The sequence below is a fragment of the Notamacropus eugenii genome, chromosome 1, assembly GCF_028372415.1.
Source record: "Notamacropus eugenii isolate mMacEug1 chromosome 1, mMacEug1.pri_v2, whole genome shotgun sequence".
Taxonomy (NCBI): Eukaryota; Metazoa; Chordata; class Mammalia; order Diprotodontia; family Macropodidae; genus Notamacropus; species Notamacropus eugenii.
Window position 1 is genome coordinate 417703011 of NC_092872.1, and position 17170 is coordinate 417720180.

The 17170-nt window shown below is 43.4% G+C and overlaps 1 protein-coding gene across 5 annotated transcripts in view; it reads left to right on the top strand.

Annotated features, from left to right (window-relative positions):
• Positions 1-17170, top strand: part of CBFA2T2 (CBFA2/RUNX1 partner transcriptional co-repressor 2) — a 161687-nt gene that overhangs the window by 132148 nt on the left and 12369 nt on the right. For all 5 annotated transcript variants that reach the window (XM_072631275.1, XM_072631273.1, XM_072631272.1 and 2 more), the window contains 5 exons: positions 1567-1748; positions 2648-2940; positions 8242-8327; positions 12105-12300; positions 16733-16801. In XM_072631275.1, the coding sequence (XP_072487376.1) occupies positions 1567-1748; positions 2648-2940; positions 8242-8327; positions 12105-12300; positions 16733-16801 (826 nt within the window). The remainder of the gene's footprint in view (positions 1-1566; positions 1749-2647; positions 2941-8241; positions 8328-12104; positions 12301-16732; positions 16802-17170) is intronic.

Below are 17170 nucleotides of genomic sequence, written 5' to 3' on the forward strand. Positions count from 1 at the left end.
TTGCAGGCAGCTCTGCTGAATTATAAAGTGCCTATGTTCCTTGAGACTGCTGTTTTGGCTGAGTTTGTAACCTACCTGTGTAGACTGTCTACCCTTTGGGGGGTGTGTATGTGTATATATGTATATACACACATATATACACACGTATGCATATCCATGTTAGCTGCTGTAGTCTCAGCTAGCCAAAAGTCCAGTTCCTGGCCAGAAAAAGCCCTCAGGGAGAAACACTAGGGCCCTATAATAGATCCCCTTAAATGCTTTAAAATCAAACAAAATTCCCAAACATTAGAGAGTAGAGGCTATGAGAAATAGGGTTCATGTCACTAGATTGGGAGCTAGGAGGTCTGGGTTCTAATCTCAGATCTGGAACTTACTCTGTGACCCTGGCTGAGTCATTTCCCTTCTTTTGACTTTGGTTTCTTTCCATATTCACCAAAGTGGGGGACAGGTGTATGTGTGTGGGAAGTCAGACCAGATGATTTCCCAACTCTCAAATTAGAGAGCTACTATTAATAATCTTGACAGTTTAGAGGAAGGGTCATTCCCTTGTGTGGTATACAAGGCCAGGAACAGCACATTTCCTTATAGGTAGAAGGGATTCTAATGGCACTTCATTATGGTTCAGTTGTGTCCAGTTCTTTGTAACTCCATTTGGGGTTTTCTTGGTAAAGATATAGGAGTGGTTTGCTATTTCCTTCTCCTGCTCATTTTACAAATGAGGAAAGTTAAGAAAGTAAAGAGCATTGTGACCTATGCAGGGTCACACAGCTAGTAAGTGTCTGAACTCCTGTCCTCTGACACCAGGCCCAACACTGTGTCCACTGTGGCACCTAGCTGCCTCTAATAATGGCACTTACCCTGGGGTTACCGTGAGGATCAAATGAGGTAATCTTTGTAAAGAACTGTTTAAAGCACTGGATAAAGGTCAGCAATTTTTATTACCATCTGATTCCCATTAGGACTTGGTCTTGCTGTCCACTGGGATTCCATGTGCTAAAAACTAGCATTTTCCAATACATCAAGATCCTAATTTTTCCCTTGGTGTGTAACAAATGTAGAGGTTGGGGACAAGGGATGGAAAAACTATCTCCCTGAATATTAGAAGGCCATCCTCTTTTTCTAAATATGTTAAAAGATCCTATTTTCAAATTCTGGTTAAAATGGAGTATCCCACAGAAAAGAGAGGAAAACTGCTATTCTAGCCTTACAGGTGATTAACTTCATAAGAAAAAGCAAGGGGTTCAGTGGTTAGCACTGAGACTAGCCTATCATGGTTGGAGGCCCTTGCTGAGTTAGGAGCTCATCTTTTCTAGACACCTGGGCCACACTCCTAGCTCCCTCCACCCTCCTATTGCTGTTGGTTCCCAGCTGTGGTTTAAAGGGACAATGAGCTTTGAGCCCACAGGAAAATGGTTTCTCTGGGACTCTTGAGTAGCAGAATACATATGGGGAGTTAGAGACCCAGAGTGGAGAAAGGGTCTTTTCCATCATGTATTTCTGAGTTTAAAAGGAGTGCCAGTGGTGCAGTACAGGGGAGAAACCATCTCATTATCTCTTCTGTTCCAGGCCAACCTTCCCCTGTTGCAGAGAGAGCTGCTGCACTGTGCCCGGGCAGCCAAGCAGACCCCTTCCCAGTACCTGGCCCAGCATGAACACCTCCTGCTCAACACAAATACCACCTCCCCAGCTGACTCTGCAGAGCTTCTTATAGAAGTACACGGCAATGGCAAGAGACACAGTCCTGACAGGTAAATGTGGCCCAGTGTTTTCCAGCCCCTTAGTCAGAATAACCTCAATTGAGACCTAGGAGGAAGTGACCAAGGAGTGACCAATTTCCTTTGCCCCATGCTTGGAACATTCTCCCTCCTCATCTCTGTCTCCTGGCTTCCTTCAGGTCCCAGCTAAAATCCCACCTTCTACAGGAAACCTTTCCTCATCCCCCGCAAGAAGTGCCTTTTCTGTGTCAATTATGTCCAGTTTACCTTAAATGTATCTTGTTTGCTTGTTGCCTCCCCATTAGACTGTATGGCCTTGAGGGCAGGGATTGTCTTTTGCCTTTCTTTGTATCTCCCTGCACTTAGCCTAGAGCCTGGCAGTTGTTGCTCAGTAAGATAAGAAGATCATTCCCACTGCAGGTGAAGTTTGGGCTTGATTCCTTCCTAATTCAGTTCAATAAACATTTATAAAGTGCCAGGCACTGTGCTAAGCACTGGGGATGCAAATGATAAAAAGACAGTCCCTGATCTCAAGGAGCTTGCAATCTAATGGGGGATGACAGCACAAAGAAAGAAACTGGGAGTGGTGGCGGGGTGGGAGGCCAGCAGATCAGGGCTGCCTGCCATGGGGCCGTGTTGTTCTGTGGAGTGGAAGCCAGGCAGGGCTGCTGCTGATGGAAAGTGGAGTTGCCAGGAAAGTGGTGAGCCCCCTCTAAAGGACAGCTCTGGGAGGAGTCTAGTATTCCACTCTCTAGACCTCCAATCAGAGAGGAGATGCCACTGAAGGTAAATTGAAAAGGTATAAAATTTCTAAACCTGAGTCATTTTTCATGGTGATGGACTTATCCTGGGGAGGGGGAAAGGCATCACCATGTGTTCCCACTGACACTGATTTTTGCATAATCAGCAGTCTTGCTCCGGTTCTTCTGCAGGAGAGAAGATACCAGCTTTGAGAGAGACCCAGTCCCCCCTGAGCCTCCCGCCAAGAGAGTGTGCACCATCAGCCCTGCTCCCCGGCATAGTCCAGCTCTCTCCCTGCCCCTCATGAATCCTGGTGGGCAGTTCCATCCCACCCCACCGCCTCTCCAACATTATACCTTGGAAGATTTTGCCACTTCACACCTCTACAGGGACTCCACCAAGATGCTGGAACATCGAGAAATCCGTGGTGGTGGTGGTAATGGTGGCAGCGGTGGCGGTGGTGGTGATAGGCATCATGGGATTGGTAAGCCATGTGTTTCTTCCCATCTATAGAACTCTCCTCCATTCATCAGAGTCACGTGAATTGAGTATATCTTACCTCAGATCGAAGGCTTTCCTAATCAATAACAAGTACAGTATGTCTCAGTACTCCAGAGAGAGAACCAAGCAGGGTAGTAGTAATAGAGTCAGGGGAAAAAGTGAGGGGATGGGGGCAGGGAGAGGTGCAGACCTGGGATTTCAGCTGCATCAGAAATGTCCCTCCACCAGTGCAAATCAGCAAATCATCTGTAATTTAGTCCTCAAGGATTGCATGGTAACTTGGAGAAATTGTCCCTTGCCCATGGTCATCTTTAACTCAGGTCTTCCCAAATCCAAAGTCCACTCTCTATCCTTTTTGCTTTCTCAAAAAAGCTACAAACCTCAAATTAAAATTCTGTAAATTTTCCCTTTTTTGTTTTATTTTTATTATGAATTTAACAATCACAAACAGGCACTAACATTTCACTAGACAACTATAAAACTTTGGTTATGTAATCTGTTTTTAAAAGTGCATATTCAGTTTCACAAGGTAGTAACAAAATTGCCTTATTACTCTGTATTCTTTGAATTTTTTATGTTTTATTGGTCTTTTTTATGTGTCTGTCACTTCTCACTTACTCATTTAAACCTATAGACCAATATTTCTAGTGAAAAATAATGGAAAAATTTGAAATAAAATATTAACAAAGACGCTATAGCAATCTACAAGGTATCCCCAATGTCAGTGCAGTTATATTGTACTTTACAGACTAGCATATTATATTAATGTGTGTATTGTATATTAACATGCTACATTTTAGTTATATAGTGTGTAACATTTTTATATTAAAATACAGCATATATATATATATATATATATAGCAAAAAGTATCACAAATGAGATTATAGTCACAATTTCACTTGACCCTTACAACAACCCTACAATGTAGATGTCATTAAAATATCCATTTTATAGATGAGGAAGCAAAAGGAGGTTTAAATGACTTGGCCTAGAACCACAGAACCATTCAGGAAGTACCAGGGTAGTCTGCAAACCTACGTCTTCCTGACTCTGCTACTGGGCCTTACCCTCAGTGTTGGTGCTAGGAGCTACAGAAGGCCTAATGTCCTCTTGGCTGTCATCTTTCATGTTAAGGGTTTTTAACCTTTTTAATGTCTTAGATGCCTTTGGCCATTGACAGCAATCTATGGATCCCTTCTCAAAATAATATTTTTAGATGAAGAAAATAGAATTTCAAAGAAAGCCAATTATTTTGAAATATTGTTACCAAAATATGTTGGATTTTTTTTAAAGTTCAGAGATCCCAGGTTAAGAAGCCCTGTCCTGAGTACCTAAGTTTTACCATTGTTCTGAAAACTGGGCTCTTGTGAGTAAGAGGGAATTCATCTCATGCTGTTTGACCCACAAAGGTGACTCCAGTATCAATATCCTTAGGGAATTCTTGCCCTGCTTTCTTTTGGGGGGAGGAGGGTCCTCTTTGCTTATCTTTCTAACTCATGCCTCAGTGTCTGGATTCTTAGCAAAATATGCCCTGGCTATGGTGAATGTGACCTCTGCCCTCAATAACCTCACAATGAGAGAGAGTATGGCAACTTGGCAAAACATCCATGGCCTTGTCCTGTCCCATTCTTTCTCTCCAGCAAAGCTGCCAATCATTTCTCACAGGGTGCTTACTTTGGAGCCCTGCTTGAGGTAGGTTAGTCATTAACGCTTGCCAAATTAAACTCCAAACATGCCATTCCTTGAGTTACAAACCTCCCTTTTCCCATTCACTTCCTGAAAAAAATCCAGACATTCAAGGCCCTGTGGATTCTGAATTCAACCAATGGCTGTTGAGCATTGTAACTCACTTTCCCTGTGCCATGCAGTCAACTCATTGTTCCCCAAACACATCCCATCCTTTCTCACCATTATTCCTTTTTTTATGTTTTTCTTTCTTGGAATGTGCCCCTTCTTCTCTCCTTATTCCTCCTTTCCACCCTGTTAAGTTCCTCCTTCAAAGTCCAACCCATCATTTCCAGACCTGACCCTCCCGTGGCACATCCTTCTTGAAGCATCTCCTGATCTCTCCTTCCAATAGCACTTTATTCATACCACTCTTTGGGCCTTTTTCAGAGTCTGCTTTGGACCACAGTTATTTGTTTCCTGGTCTTGTCCTTCCTTCCAGACTGGAAACTTCTTAATGACAGCAACTTGACCCCACTCATTTCTGTGTCTCCCTCTTCTCCCAACCCCAAGCTTTGTGCCTAAACATGCGGGGTAGGCAGCTCCATAAACATTAGTGGAATTGAATGGAAGTCATCCAGTTTTTTCACTCTTCCTTTTTATTTGCTAATGGAATTTTTAATAAAAGTAGGAAATAATTATTTGGTGCTACATCCTACCATGTAGTAAGATAGAAGAATAACCAGTTGGCAACTGCATGCTACATCCTGGCAATGTCAAGAGATCCAAACTAGAGAAAGGCTGCTAGACCCTCTGAAGTTAGGGATGAGAGTGGAATAGGAGAGGCATCTGGAGGATTTAAGGAAGGGCATAGAAAAGAGCTGTGCAGAATGAGCTTGTATGGACCAGTTATGATCTGTATCATTGGAAGTAGGGCTCATATTGATGAGATCACAACTCTTATTTCATTGAAAGTCATCCATTTTTAAGAAGGAGAAACCCTTTGGACGTGTGGGATGTGATCGTCCCTAGAAGGGAAGCATTTTTGTTAGCTTTTGTATTAACTAGTGTCATCCAGATGAGGAGCACCAAGGTTTGAAGTCTCTCAGTGATTCTCAGAGATTTAAGATGCCAGGAAGACCTGATTTTCTAATCCTGCCTCACACGCTTGCTAACTGTGTGACTGGGCAAGTCCTCTAACTCTCTGTGCCTCTCTTTCTTCCTCTGTAAAATGAGGATAATAAATACATAAGGTGTGCTTTGCACACCTTCAAGCACCATATAAATGCTAGCTTTTACAGAGTAAAACTGACACAGGAACGTAATACTAAAGTCAGGGCTGGCTCTGCAACCTTTGGAGTGGGACACTATGAGATTGTGGATTGAGAATGTGGAACTCAAATTTTTTTATTTACATGTAATTGGGAAAAATAAGATAAAAATTAAATGTAAAAAAGAGAAAAAAAATCTAACTGTAGTAACACTAAAAAAAAGAGAAAGATTGTGAAGTGAGTGGTATTAAGGACTCTCCAGCTTTGGAAACTTTTGCCTTAGGGCATTTCTAAGAGTACAGGAGGGCCAGGCAATTGACTAGCTCAGTTGAGTTCCGAAGGTCTTCAAGGAGATTCCCTGGCCTTGAGTAAAATCATGGCACTGAGTCACAGCCAGTGGACTATTCATTCCTTGCTGTTTCCCCACCTGGGACTCCTTGGTCAGCTTGTGTGTCTTTGTCCCATCCTCACCATTACAGCTGCTTGTTCACCTTCCCCAGGCCTCTTTCTTTCCTCAGCCTAAAGCACAGCAGACAGGTCCCCATTGAGCCTAGAACGGTATGTCTTACCCTGGGGCCACGAGCTAAAGATTATCCTCCAAGAGGTTGCAGCCTAGTATGGGAAGCAAAGCAAAGATTAAGGTTGATTTAAATGTAAAAAATGTAAAATACAGGCACATCAGAAAGCTTCCTCTGACCTGTAGCTCTGATGTGCAGAACCCTGGGTTCCATGCTGTCCTAGCCAGAGGCAGCTTTTCTCCCTGAGCTCCAAGATATCGATAGCAGCAGTTGTCTGGAAATTCTTTAATTTTTCCTTGGGAAAGAGAACTGGTCTTTCTTTTCTCTTATTTATAAAGTTGATTCATTTATGAACTTTAAAGCCAATCATATGTTTATAATATCATTAAATTTACAAAGCAGTCACACTACTCTCATGGCAGCCTTTACTCTGTCTCTTGGTCTCCTGGTCCTCTCTTCTTTCTTCACAGCACACCAGTCTCCCTACATGCATTCTTTTTTATTTAAGTTTTCTTTTTCATTAACTTAGCCAACGATAAAAGTGAACAAGAGGAATAAAGAATTGGATATAAAGTGGTGAACTTCTATTACATATGGTTTTTGCAGCATATATGAAATTTAATATATTAATAAAATCTGCCTGATCCCTTCTCATTTGTAAACAATGCAGAGAGGAGATAGATGGGGCTAATTTTAGGTATAAAGGCACAGGTATATAAGGTGGGCGGCACAGTCGTTAGGAAGCTAGACTTGAAGTTCCTTAGAACAATGCATGGTATATGACAGGCATTTAATGAATACTGATTGATTGTGAGTGCTTGTTAGGGCCTAGCCTTCCTAGTCATACTGCTCTCCCTCATGCCTTCTGCTCTAAATTGTCTGGTCTTCTTCCCCTTCAACTGCCCCCTTCTTTCTTTTCCCCCCTGCCCCACACTCTGCACTCTTCCACTATGTTGTGACTACACAGGAAGTTCAGAAATTTGTCTTTCAGGTTTCCCTTCACCTCCCCAACTTGTCATTTCATTGGTATAAGGAAATGCAGTTACCATTGGTTATCATGATAACCAATGGTTATAATGGTCACTTGCGCTTACATATCACTTCAGATATACTATTTCATCCTCACAACCACCTTGTGAAGTCGGAGCCATTATTACCTTCATTTTACAAGTAAAAGGGTTAAGTGATTTGCTCAAGATCGCACAACTAGTAAGTGTCTCAGGCATGTTTTTAACTCAGGTTTTCCTGACTCCAAGTCCAGAACCATATCCGACATACCACCTGGCTGCAGACGTAGACTTGAGCTGGGCTTCTTATGATGGCTCCCTAATACTGGTATCACTGTGTAGGGGCAGGGTACTAAAACAGCAGGATACCGTACTACTCCCACCCCACCGCAACCACATCAAATCCCCAAGCACCCAATGGAGCCAATGACCCCAATGACCAGTTAACAATCATGTAATTCTTGTAACCATACTCTACTTCTCCCAGAGCTTCTTTACACTTGCCAATACCATCTCAGCTTACTGTTATTATATCCCGATCTTCCCCTATACAGACTTGCCCTCTCTTCTCTGTATTCTCAAGGCTTAGTTCTTCCACCATGCTTTAACACCATTAATGAAGATTTATTCTAAGATCTTAAACAGGTCTGGGCAATAGCTAGCATCTTCAGGCCATTGTATGACCCCCCTCCCCAGCCTCAGTCACCCAGCCATGCCTCCTTCACCAGCATCTTGCCATCACTTGATTTTGTGTTGAGACTGAGAGCCTTTCTGAGTACCTCCCTTCTAACCATAAAAAATGTACTCTCTCATTTTGCACAGGCTTAAATGGAGGATACCAGGAGGAGCTGGTGGACCACCGTTTGACAGAGAGAGAATGGGCTGACGAGTGGAAACATCTTGATCATGTAAGAATCCTGGGCAAAGACATCTGGCAGGATGATTCCCAGATAACCTGGCAGCCCTATCTGGTGCTGTAAAACTTCTGGAAACCTCTCTTCTTTCCTGTTTTAGTGTTACCTCGGGTTAATTAGATATATGGGTACACTATGTGGCAGAATGTGAAGATGGGGAAGTTGGGAGTTAATGCAGTGGGCAGAATGGGTACATTCCCCACATCTGATCTTAGAAAACAGAGTAGCCAGACAAAAGCAGAAAAGTGCACAAAGGGGGATAGGAGACCAAGGTGGATTCAGAAGAAAAGGGAATTTGCCTCTAACAGGGAGACCTAGCAATCATTCCCATTTTAGTATGAAGTAAAGCAGTTTTCTCCCTGGGACCCAGCCACACTGTACTGAGGGGTTAGAAATTGGGGCAGGAAGCAGAAGAAGAGTTGTCATGGGTGTCTTAGGATCATAACTATTGAGCCGCAACTTAGAGCAAAGGGAAAAGCTTTAGACTTCAAGCTAGGAGAGACCTGGTTTGAATTCCAGCTCCAGTTCTTTTCTGTGTACTCGTTGGCAAGTCACATAACTCCTCTAAACCTCACTCTTTCCCTTATTTGTGGCTGCTCCTGGGGTTAAGTGACCTGACCAAGTTCACATAGCTAGTAAGTCTCGGAGACCAGATTTGAACCAGAATCCTCCTGACTCCAGGGTCGGGGCTTTATCCACTGTGCTACCCTAGGCTGCCCCTGATGACCCTATTTGTAAAGCAAGGATTCCTGGAGCACCCACCTCACTGAGTTGTTGTGAGAATAAAGCGAGATCATGGTGTGGAACAAGTTCTTTGTAAACCATGAACAGCTGCATAAATGTTAGCTAATTTATTATTGTTATTCCTGACCTCCTTAGGCTTAGCACCCTCCTTCTGAATTATCTCCAGGTTTTCCTGTCCGTAGCTTGTTTGTATGTCGTTATTTGCCAGTTTTTTCCTTTGGACTGTTTGCTCCTTGAAGTCAAGGACTGTGCGTTGCCTTCCTAGCCTGAGCTACTGAATGCCCTGAGGCTCAACTCCTGGGAACATTTGTTAGTGACCCTCCTCCTCTCTCTCTCTGTGATTCTGAACCCCACCAGGTGTCCTCTTTCAAACCCTATTCCCCCCATCCCTTATTCCCATTGCCCTCTGTTCGGCCTTGAGGCCGAAGGGCTCCCCGAGCCTTTTCTTACCTGTCTTACCTGTCGTCCAGGTCTTCGGGGATCAACCGGATAAACGTGTTGAGAGAAGAGACTTTCCAGAGTCGAACAAGGGTTAGGCTTTATTCAGGATCTTAGTTACATGTGCAGGGTGAATTCTTCCTCAGGAGAGAGGAATCCTCCTCCTCCCAAGGGGCAAAGATCATACAGCAAGAGGATGGGAGCGGGAGAGGGGAGGGACCTTCTGCCCTCTAAGGGCGCCTTAGCGCGAAGAGCGCCTTCAGGCTTTCCTGTCCCTACTTAAGCTCTCCCGCCGCATAGTTTGCATGTGAATACCGTACCTGCTCTCAGCCCTTAGCTAGTCAACAACAGGTGTGCTCAGACCATGGGCCAATCTCAAGGGTGGGATGCTCTCCCCAGCAAGTTTCCCACGGAGAAGAGGTGGAAATGCACGAGATAGCCCGTGTCTCATGCCTCAATTCCCAGCTGTTCCCTGGGGGGCCTCATGAGAACTCTGAGGTTTAGAAGTCCTCACCTTTACCTGCCTGAGACTGTCCACGTGAAACTGAGCTTACATCCCCAACAGCCCTCAATCCAGCTTTCCCATTGTCCTACTCTAAAGCTCCCCACCTATTCTGCTATTCTCTCAGGAATGCTCACTGCATAGATAACAAATTTTACATTCATCTCCAGTCTTTTTCCTTTCCCATTCCTTCCATCTTTTGACTCTCAACCTCTCTGGCCTCCTCCTACACTGGCTGTACTTCCATTCTCTCACTCACTGGTTGAGGTGGGGGAGTTAGGCTACTTCTCATTCCCCATTGGCAGATTCTAGGTTTTCCCGCTACAGCCTTCACTTAGTAACTTTTCTTCCTTTGAGGTTTTACCCAATCAGTATCTCCCACCCAGTGTCTTCTGATCTCCAGAACATCTTTCTTTCAGTGACTCATAGTCTTTCTTTCCTCCTTAGCTCCTGCCCTCATACAAGGGTACTGCAACATATAGTGATACTTTCTCCAACACCCTAACTTCATAGTTCCTTGCCAAGAGCTTCTTATCTTCTCCCCTTTTCTTTCCTCTTCCTTATCTCACATCACCCAGATGCCTTCTGCCATGATCTCCTTCACCCTGTCTTATAGGAAAAGATAGTACTTCAGTGTTGTAATGATGGTTGGTTGTGAAAGACTTGGCTACTCTGATCAGTATAGTGATCTAAGTCAATTCCTCAAGACTCATGATGAAAAAATGCTATCTACCTCCAGAGAGAGTACTAATGAACTCTGATTGCAAATTGAAGGATAATTTTTTTCACTTTCTTTTCCTTGCTATTTTTTGAAATATGGCTAATATGGAAATATGCTTTGCATAGTTTAACATGTATAATTAATATCATATTGCTTGCCTTCTCAGTGGGAGGGATGTGAGTGAGGGTGAGGATTTAGAACCCAAATTTTTAAAAAAACACAAAAAATTGAATAACAAATTGAAATGTTTTGGAGAAAAAAAGGTAGCCCTTCTCCTTGCCAGTGCTAACCTTCGTACACTGCACTGGTGGTCCCATTCTATCCCATCTTCTTCAGCAGGCTGACCCCTCTAATTCTCACTCTCTTAATTATCTTCAATCCCTTTCTGTCCCTTGGCTAATTCCGTACTGCCTACAAAAGTGTCCATGTCTCCCCCTTCCTCAAAAAACTTTTACTTGATTCATCCATCTGTGCTAGCTCTTATTCCTTATCTCCTCTGCCTTTTGTGGCTAATCTCCTTAAAGAGGCCATCTTTTTGGATGGGGTGCCTCCACTTTCTTTCCTCTCACTGTCTTCTTAACTCTCTAACAATCTTGGCTTCCATAGTCAGCATTCAACTGACAAATGCAAGCTCCAAAGTTACTAATGATCTCTTAATTGCCAAATCTAATGACCTTTTCTCAGTTCTTAAACTTTTTGACCTCTCTGCAGCCCTTGATGGTCAGTTACTCTTTTCTCCTTAATATACCCTCTTCTCTAGATTTCTTCTGGTTCACCTCCCACCTTTATTCTTTCTCTCTCACCTGTCCCTTTCATAATCTCTTCCATATATGCACTTTTCTCTCCTCTGACACTACTACCATCCAGATGCAGACTCTCATCACTTCATGCCTGGACTATTAGAATAGCTAGCTGGTTGGTCGGCCTTGCCACTAGCGTCTTCCACTGCAGTCCACTCTGCTGCCAAAGAGGTCTTTCCAAAGTGCAGGTCTGACCATCTGTGTGTGCGTGCATGTGTCTCTGTCTCTGTCTCTCATACACACACCACCTCTTTAATAAACTCCAGTGGCTCCTTATCACCTCCAGGACCAAAAGTGTAATCCATTATTTGGCATTCAGATAACCTGCACCCCTGCCTCTTTTTCCATTCTTCTTCCACCCTACACTCCTTGGTGTACTCTGCAACCCAGTGACATTGGCCTTCAGACATTTTCACTGGCTGCCCTCAGTACCTGGAATGCTCTCTATCCTCACCTCCATCTTTCAGCTTCCCTGGCTCCCTTCAAGTCTCAACTAAAATTCCACCTGAATTTCTAGTTCCTTCTGTTGATTATTTCCAATTTATCCTGTATCCTCTCATTCCCAGGCTCTGAATTGCATCATGGAGATGGTAGAGAAAACCCGACGTTCCATGGCTGTCCTGCGGCGCTGCCAGGAAACTGATAGGGAAGAACTCAACTTTTGGAAGCGACGATGCAGTGAGAACACAGAGACCAGGAAAGCCGGGAGTGAGCTCATCTCCAGGCAGCACAGCCCAGGAAGCTCAGACTCACTCAGCAATGGTAAGAAAAGTAACCCAGGTACACATACATAGACGTCTGTGGCTCCCGTTTACCAGGGCAGGGAAGGTTCTTTTGTTAAAGTTTGTTTCTTTATTGTTGTTGGGTTGGGTTTTATTTCTTCTTTTATTTTTGCATTGAAAGGAAGCTAGTATAATTGGGTAAAAATAAAATGTTAAATTTTTTTAAATGATTTCAAAAAAGAAAAGAAGCTAGTCATAGTAAAGTCCTTGGGTAAATGATTTGTAAAATACTTCTCTCTTTCCTGGTTCTTAGACCCAGGGACATGCTTCAAAATGACCTTAAGAAAAAAGTGTGTCAGTGTAGGAAATAAACTTACCTTGTTGTGAATCTGAGCTTTTCTTGAGAGCAAAGGCAGAAGGATCACCTACTAGTCAGCCCTCTACCAGTGACATACAGGCAGTGATCATCTACAGAAGGCTGCAGCCGCTCAGGGGGTCATGGTCGGGCTTGGGCAGCATTTGAGCAGGGATCTTAGCCAAGTTAAAATTCTTCTGTCAGCTTATGATGATGAGAAGTTAAGTTAAGCTGAGAAATCTAAATTTTTTAATGAATAGAAATCTAATAACTTTGTTGTGTAACTGTTTCAGTAGCGTCCACCTCTTCGTGACCCCATTTAGGGTTTTCTTGGCAAAGATACTAAAGCAATTTGCCATTTCCTTTTCTGACTCATATTATAGATGAGGAAACTGAGGCAACCAGGGTTAACTGACTTCCTTGGGGTCATACAGCTAATAAGTGTTTGAAGCCAGATTTGAACTCTTCTGACTCTAGGTCCAGCACTCTCTCTCCACAGTGCCACCTAGCTGCCCGATAGCTTTAGAGACATTTTTATCTTAGGGGTTTTCTTATGGGATTTGATGGAAATGGAAGGGACCTTAAAGCCCATCAAATCCAATTCCTTCATTTACAGATGAGGAAACTGAGACACAGAGAACTTAAGTGGCTTATCCAGGGTCACAGCTTGTAAATATTCGGTCCAATGTTTGAGCCTAGATTTTCCTGGCTTCAGGGCCTGTACACAGTCTACTATGCATACTGCCTCTTGGTGACCTGTATATCATGTTTACTCATTTTTATCCCTGCCATGCATTTAGGCCCTCCTCCCATAAGGGATAAATATTTTTTTAATGTTTCCCAGTTTGTTATTCATATGCTGATTTTTTCACCTTGTGAAACTTCTTCTGGTGACTGCCACATTCTTTGTTCGGATGGCTGCCAGCTGAGGCTCCTGACTGATGGTGGTGGCCATGTCCTTCTCTCTGTCATTCAGAGGCAAGATTGTTATGGTTTTTATGGCTGATTTTGGACACACATCAGTTCCCACATCTGGAGGCCCAGGGGTCTAGATTACAGACACTTGACTAAGAGAAAGAGCAGTAAGCATTTGTTCCAGTGAACTTTGCCACTGATTGCTTTGTGATTTAGGGTGAGTTATTTAGTAGGTAAGAATGAGACTAGAGGACCTATTATCTTTAGATGAAAAATCTGTGGGGCTTGGTAAAGGGGGCCAGTGGTAGGGTGAGGACCATTCTCGTCCTCAGTCAGGGGCTTGCTCAGTTGACACCACTACCAACCTAATTTTAGATTGAACAATATTAAGGAGACCCAAAAAAAAAAAGCTTAATTAGATGGTTTTCTTGTTGATTCTTCGCTGAGATTAGTTAAAGTAAGAAGATGGAGATTCAAATCGTATGAGAGTGGTAAGATAATTTTGGAGAATGGAGCACTTAGAGGTGAGGGTGGAAAGCATGCTTAGAGAAATGAATCATTGGTTACCTGGGATACAGAAACAGGTGGGAAGATGAGAGACAAACCTGAACTTTAGAGATTTTGCTCAGGACAACTTCTGTCCAGGAGGATGGTGGGAAAAAGAAAAGAAGACTTACTCATCTGCTTGGTTTCCTCTTCTCCTTTTGGTCTCCTCCTCTGTTCTGTCTTGTCTCTCCTTCCACCCTCTCTTTTCTTCCTACCTTATATTTTCTTCTTTATCATATAGTCTTTACCCACAACTCAGAATTGACCTATTAAGTTGTACTGTTCAGCTGCTTTCAGAGTTGAATGAGCTTCAAACGACAGCCAGAACAGATTTCTTACTCATCATTTTATAACATTTTTCTCAATTTGGGGAAATCTATTCAGAGCCCCTCTGCATTGCCTCTCTACCTACCTCACCACCACCAAAGAAAGGGACTTAGACACAAACTTTGGAAACATACAGTATTTATAAGTTGGAGGTCACCTGTGTCCGTACCTTAGGGGTATCTAGAATTTAATAGTGTTTTAAGAACCAACCCTATAGACAACAGAATGTCTTTGATGGCTTTCCTCTTTCTGTTGGAGAAATAATTTCAGTTTGATGTTACCTAAAAACCTGACTTTCTGAGTGAAGGCACGTGAATGAGATGGCCACTTTAAGAAAAACAGCAGGGAAAAATTTAAAAGGTCTCAGCTGCCCATTGTTCTTTGAGTCCCTGGGCCTTTTAGCATTTTCTGCAATATCCTTTAACATCTGTCTCCAGTTGTGAAGGCTGGCCCTTAACCTCGGGTTTGGGAAGTACTTTAGTCTAATTAGGTTCTCCTTTCCTTTCTGGCAAGTGCTCACAGACTCACAGAAGAAAGACAGGTCTAGGGGAAACTGATCCTGAGTGTCTGGCTTACGGGCCCTCTCAAATAGCTAAAAGTACCAGCTGCTATTTTTTTCCCTCCATCCAGAGCTTTGAAAACTTTTGTCTCTAATGGTCATCAATCTACAAGACTGATGGACTATGTGCTAGGTGCTGTCTTTGGTGCTGAGAAGACAGATACAGAAAGTGAAAGTGCCTGTCCTCAAAAAGCTTATGTTCTGTGGGAGAGACAACATAGGCACCTTTAAGTAAATATAGGTATGAGATAGTTGGAGGATCTGGAAGGGCTTTCTGCAGACAGTAGTATTTGAGCTGCATCTTGCAAGGAGGAGAGAGGTTCTGGGTGGTGAGGATGAGAAGGGTATGTACTCCTGGTGTGGGGGATGGGCAGTGCAAAGGTGTAGGGACAGCAGATGGAATGTCATGTGTGAGAAATAGAGGGGAGAGTGGCCTCCCGTGATTCTAGTAGCAGAAGGTTAGAGATCAGAGTGGGAACAAGAGCTCTTGTCCTCAATTCCAGACCATAAAGCCTTATGGCCCTTCTTTGCTTCTGTTCACTATCATGTTGACACACTTCCTCTATCCCTTCTGGTTCCCTTCTCTAGATGCTCCCCTGTGCCTCTCTGTACTAGTGGCTTCTCCTCCTCAGAGCTTTCTGGCCCTTTGTCTTCATCTTAAGGTCTTAGATCTAGAGGTAGAAGGGACTTTAGGCCATCTCATTTTACAAATGAGGGAAACTGAGGCTTGGAATTTGAGGGATTTGCCTGAGGTCACACACTAAGCACTAGAGGTAGAATTTGAACCCAGAGCCTCAAAGTCAGAGTTCTTTCCACTATATCTTGCAGAACAGCGTCCCTCCTGTTTGTAAAGATGTTCAGTTAACACCCAGTTTCTACAGCATTGTCTGACATTAATGTCAAAACAGAACTCCACAGTTTTGTAAAACTTTCGGAAATAATCCCTTAGTTTCTCCTTGTTTTGACCAACTTTGGTCATATCTCAGAAACAAAGTCTTGTTCACTAATTTTTTTTAAAGGATGAGCCAGTTCAGTTTGATTCACCAAACACGTTACACCATGCATAGCACAGCTTTCCCTCCTGGCAGCCCGATTCTACCCACACACCAAATGACCCAACCTCTGCGTCAGCATTATTTACAGGTGCTGTGGAGTGAGTCCTACTGCAGTCACTATGAAAAGCCTCTGGTGGGGTTTGTTATTACTTCTTCCTTTCCAGAACCATGAGAGACCCGCCTGTGGTTATATAGCTAGGAAGTAACCAGAATGTGATTTGAACCCAAAGATTCCTGATTCCACATCTGGTCTTTCCACTACCCTATTATGCTGCCTAAGTATTAATTTGTTCTCACCTAATTCTTTTATCCATTTACAAAGCTTTATCAATTTAGATTTATAGTATTAACCTATCTATTTCTTAAGATCTCACCTGAATCTCCAGATATTTGGAGTTTCTGTTTCTCTCTGTCTCTCTCTCTCTCTCTCCCTCCCTTTCTTCTGTCTCTCCTCTCACTTTACTTTTATCTCTCTCTTACTTTACTTTTCTCTCTCTTTCTCTTCCCCATCTCCTTCCCCCTTTTCCCCTCTCTCTTTTTCTTTCTTTCCTCTTCCTGTCTCTCTCCCCATCTCTCCTCTTCCTCTTTCTTTCTTTTTGCCTCCTACTTTCAGAGAGAGAAGAGATGAAAGAGAAGACTGGGTCTCTGTGCATAGGGGTAGGAGTGGGGGGGGTGGTCCCCTCTGACATCACTGTATTTCCCCATCTCTCTGCAGATTCCCAGCGTGAGTTCAGCAGTAGGTCAGGAACAGGCTATGTCACTGAAGAGATCTGGAAGAAAGCTGGTAAGTGTGTGTGAGTTTGCCTGTGGATTTTATAAATTCCCTGCAACTAGAGTGATTCTACTTGGAAGAAGGCATTTGATCTGGGTTGCAAATGTAAAACAGTCTTTACCATCCCCTATGGCAATTAGATTAAAGTCTCGCCTGCTGGAATCAAATGATCGTGGGTCTGACTCCCTACCCTGGCTGACCTGGCGAGCCAAGCATCTGACCCAGAGGCCCTTCATGCAACCTGAAACTCATGAATGTAGATTTCTCTGATTTTCCTGTACTCCTTTATCCTAGTTTTTGGTTGGCCAGGTCATAGAACCCAGAATGTCGGATCTGGACAGGCCCTGGGAGATCATCTAGTCTAAACCTGTCATTTTATAG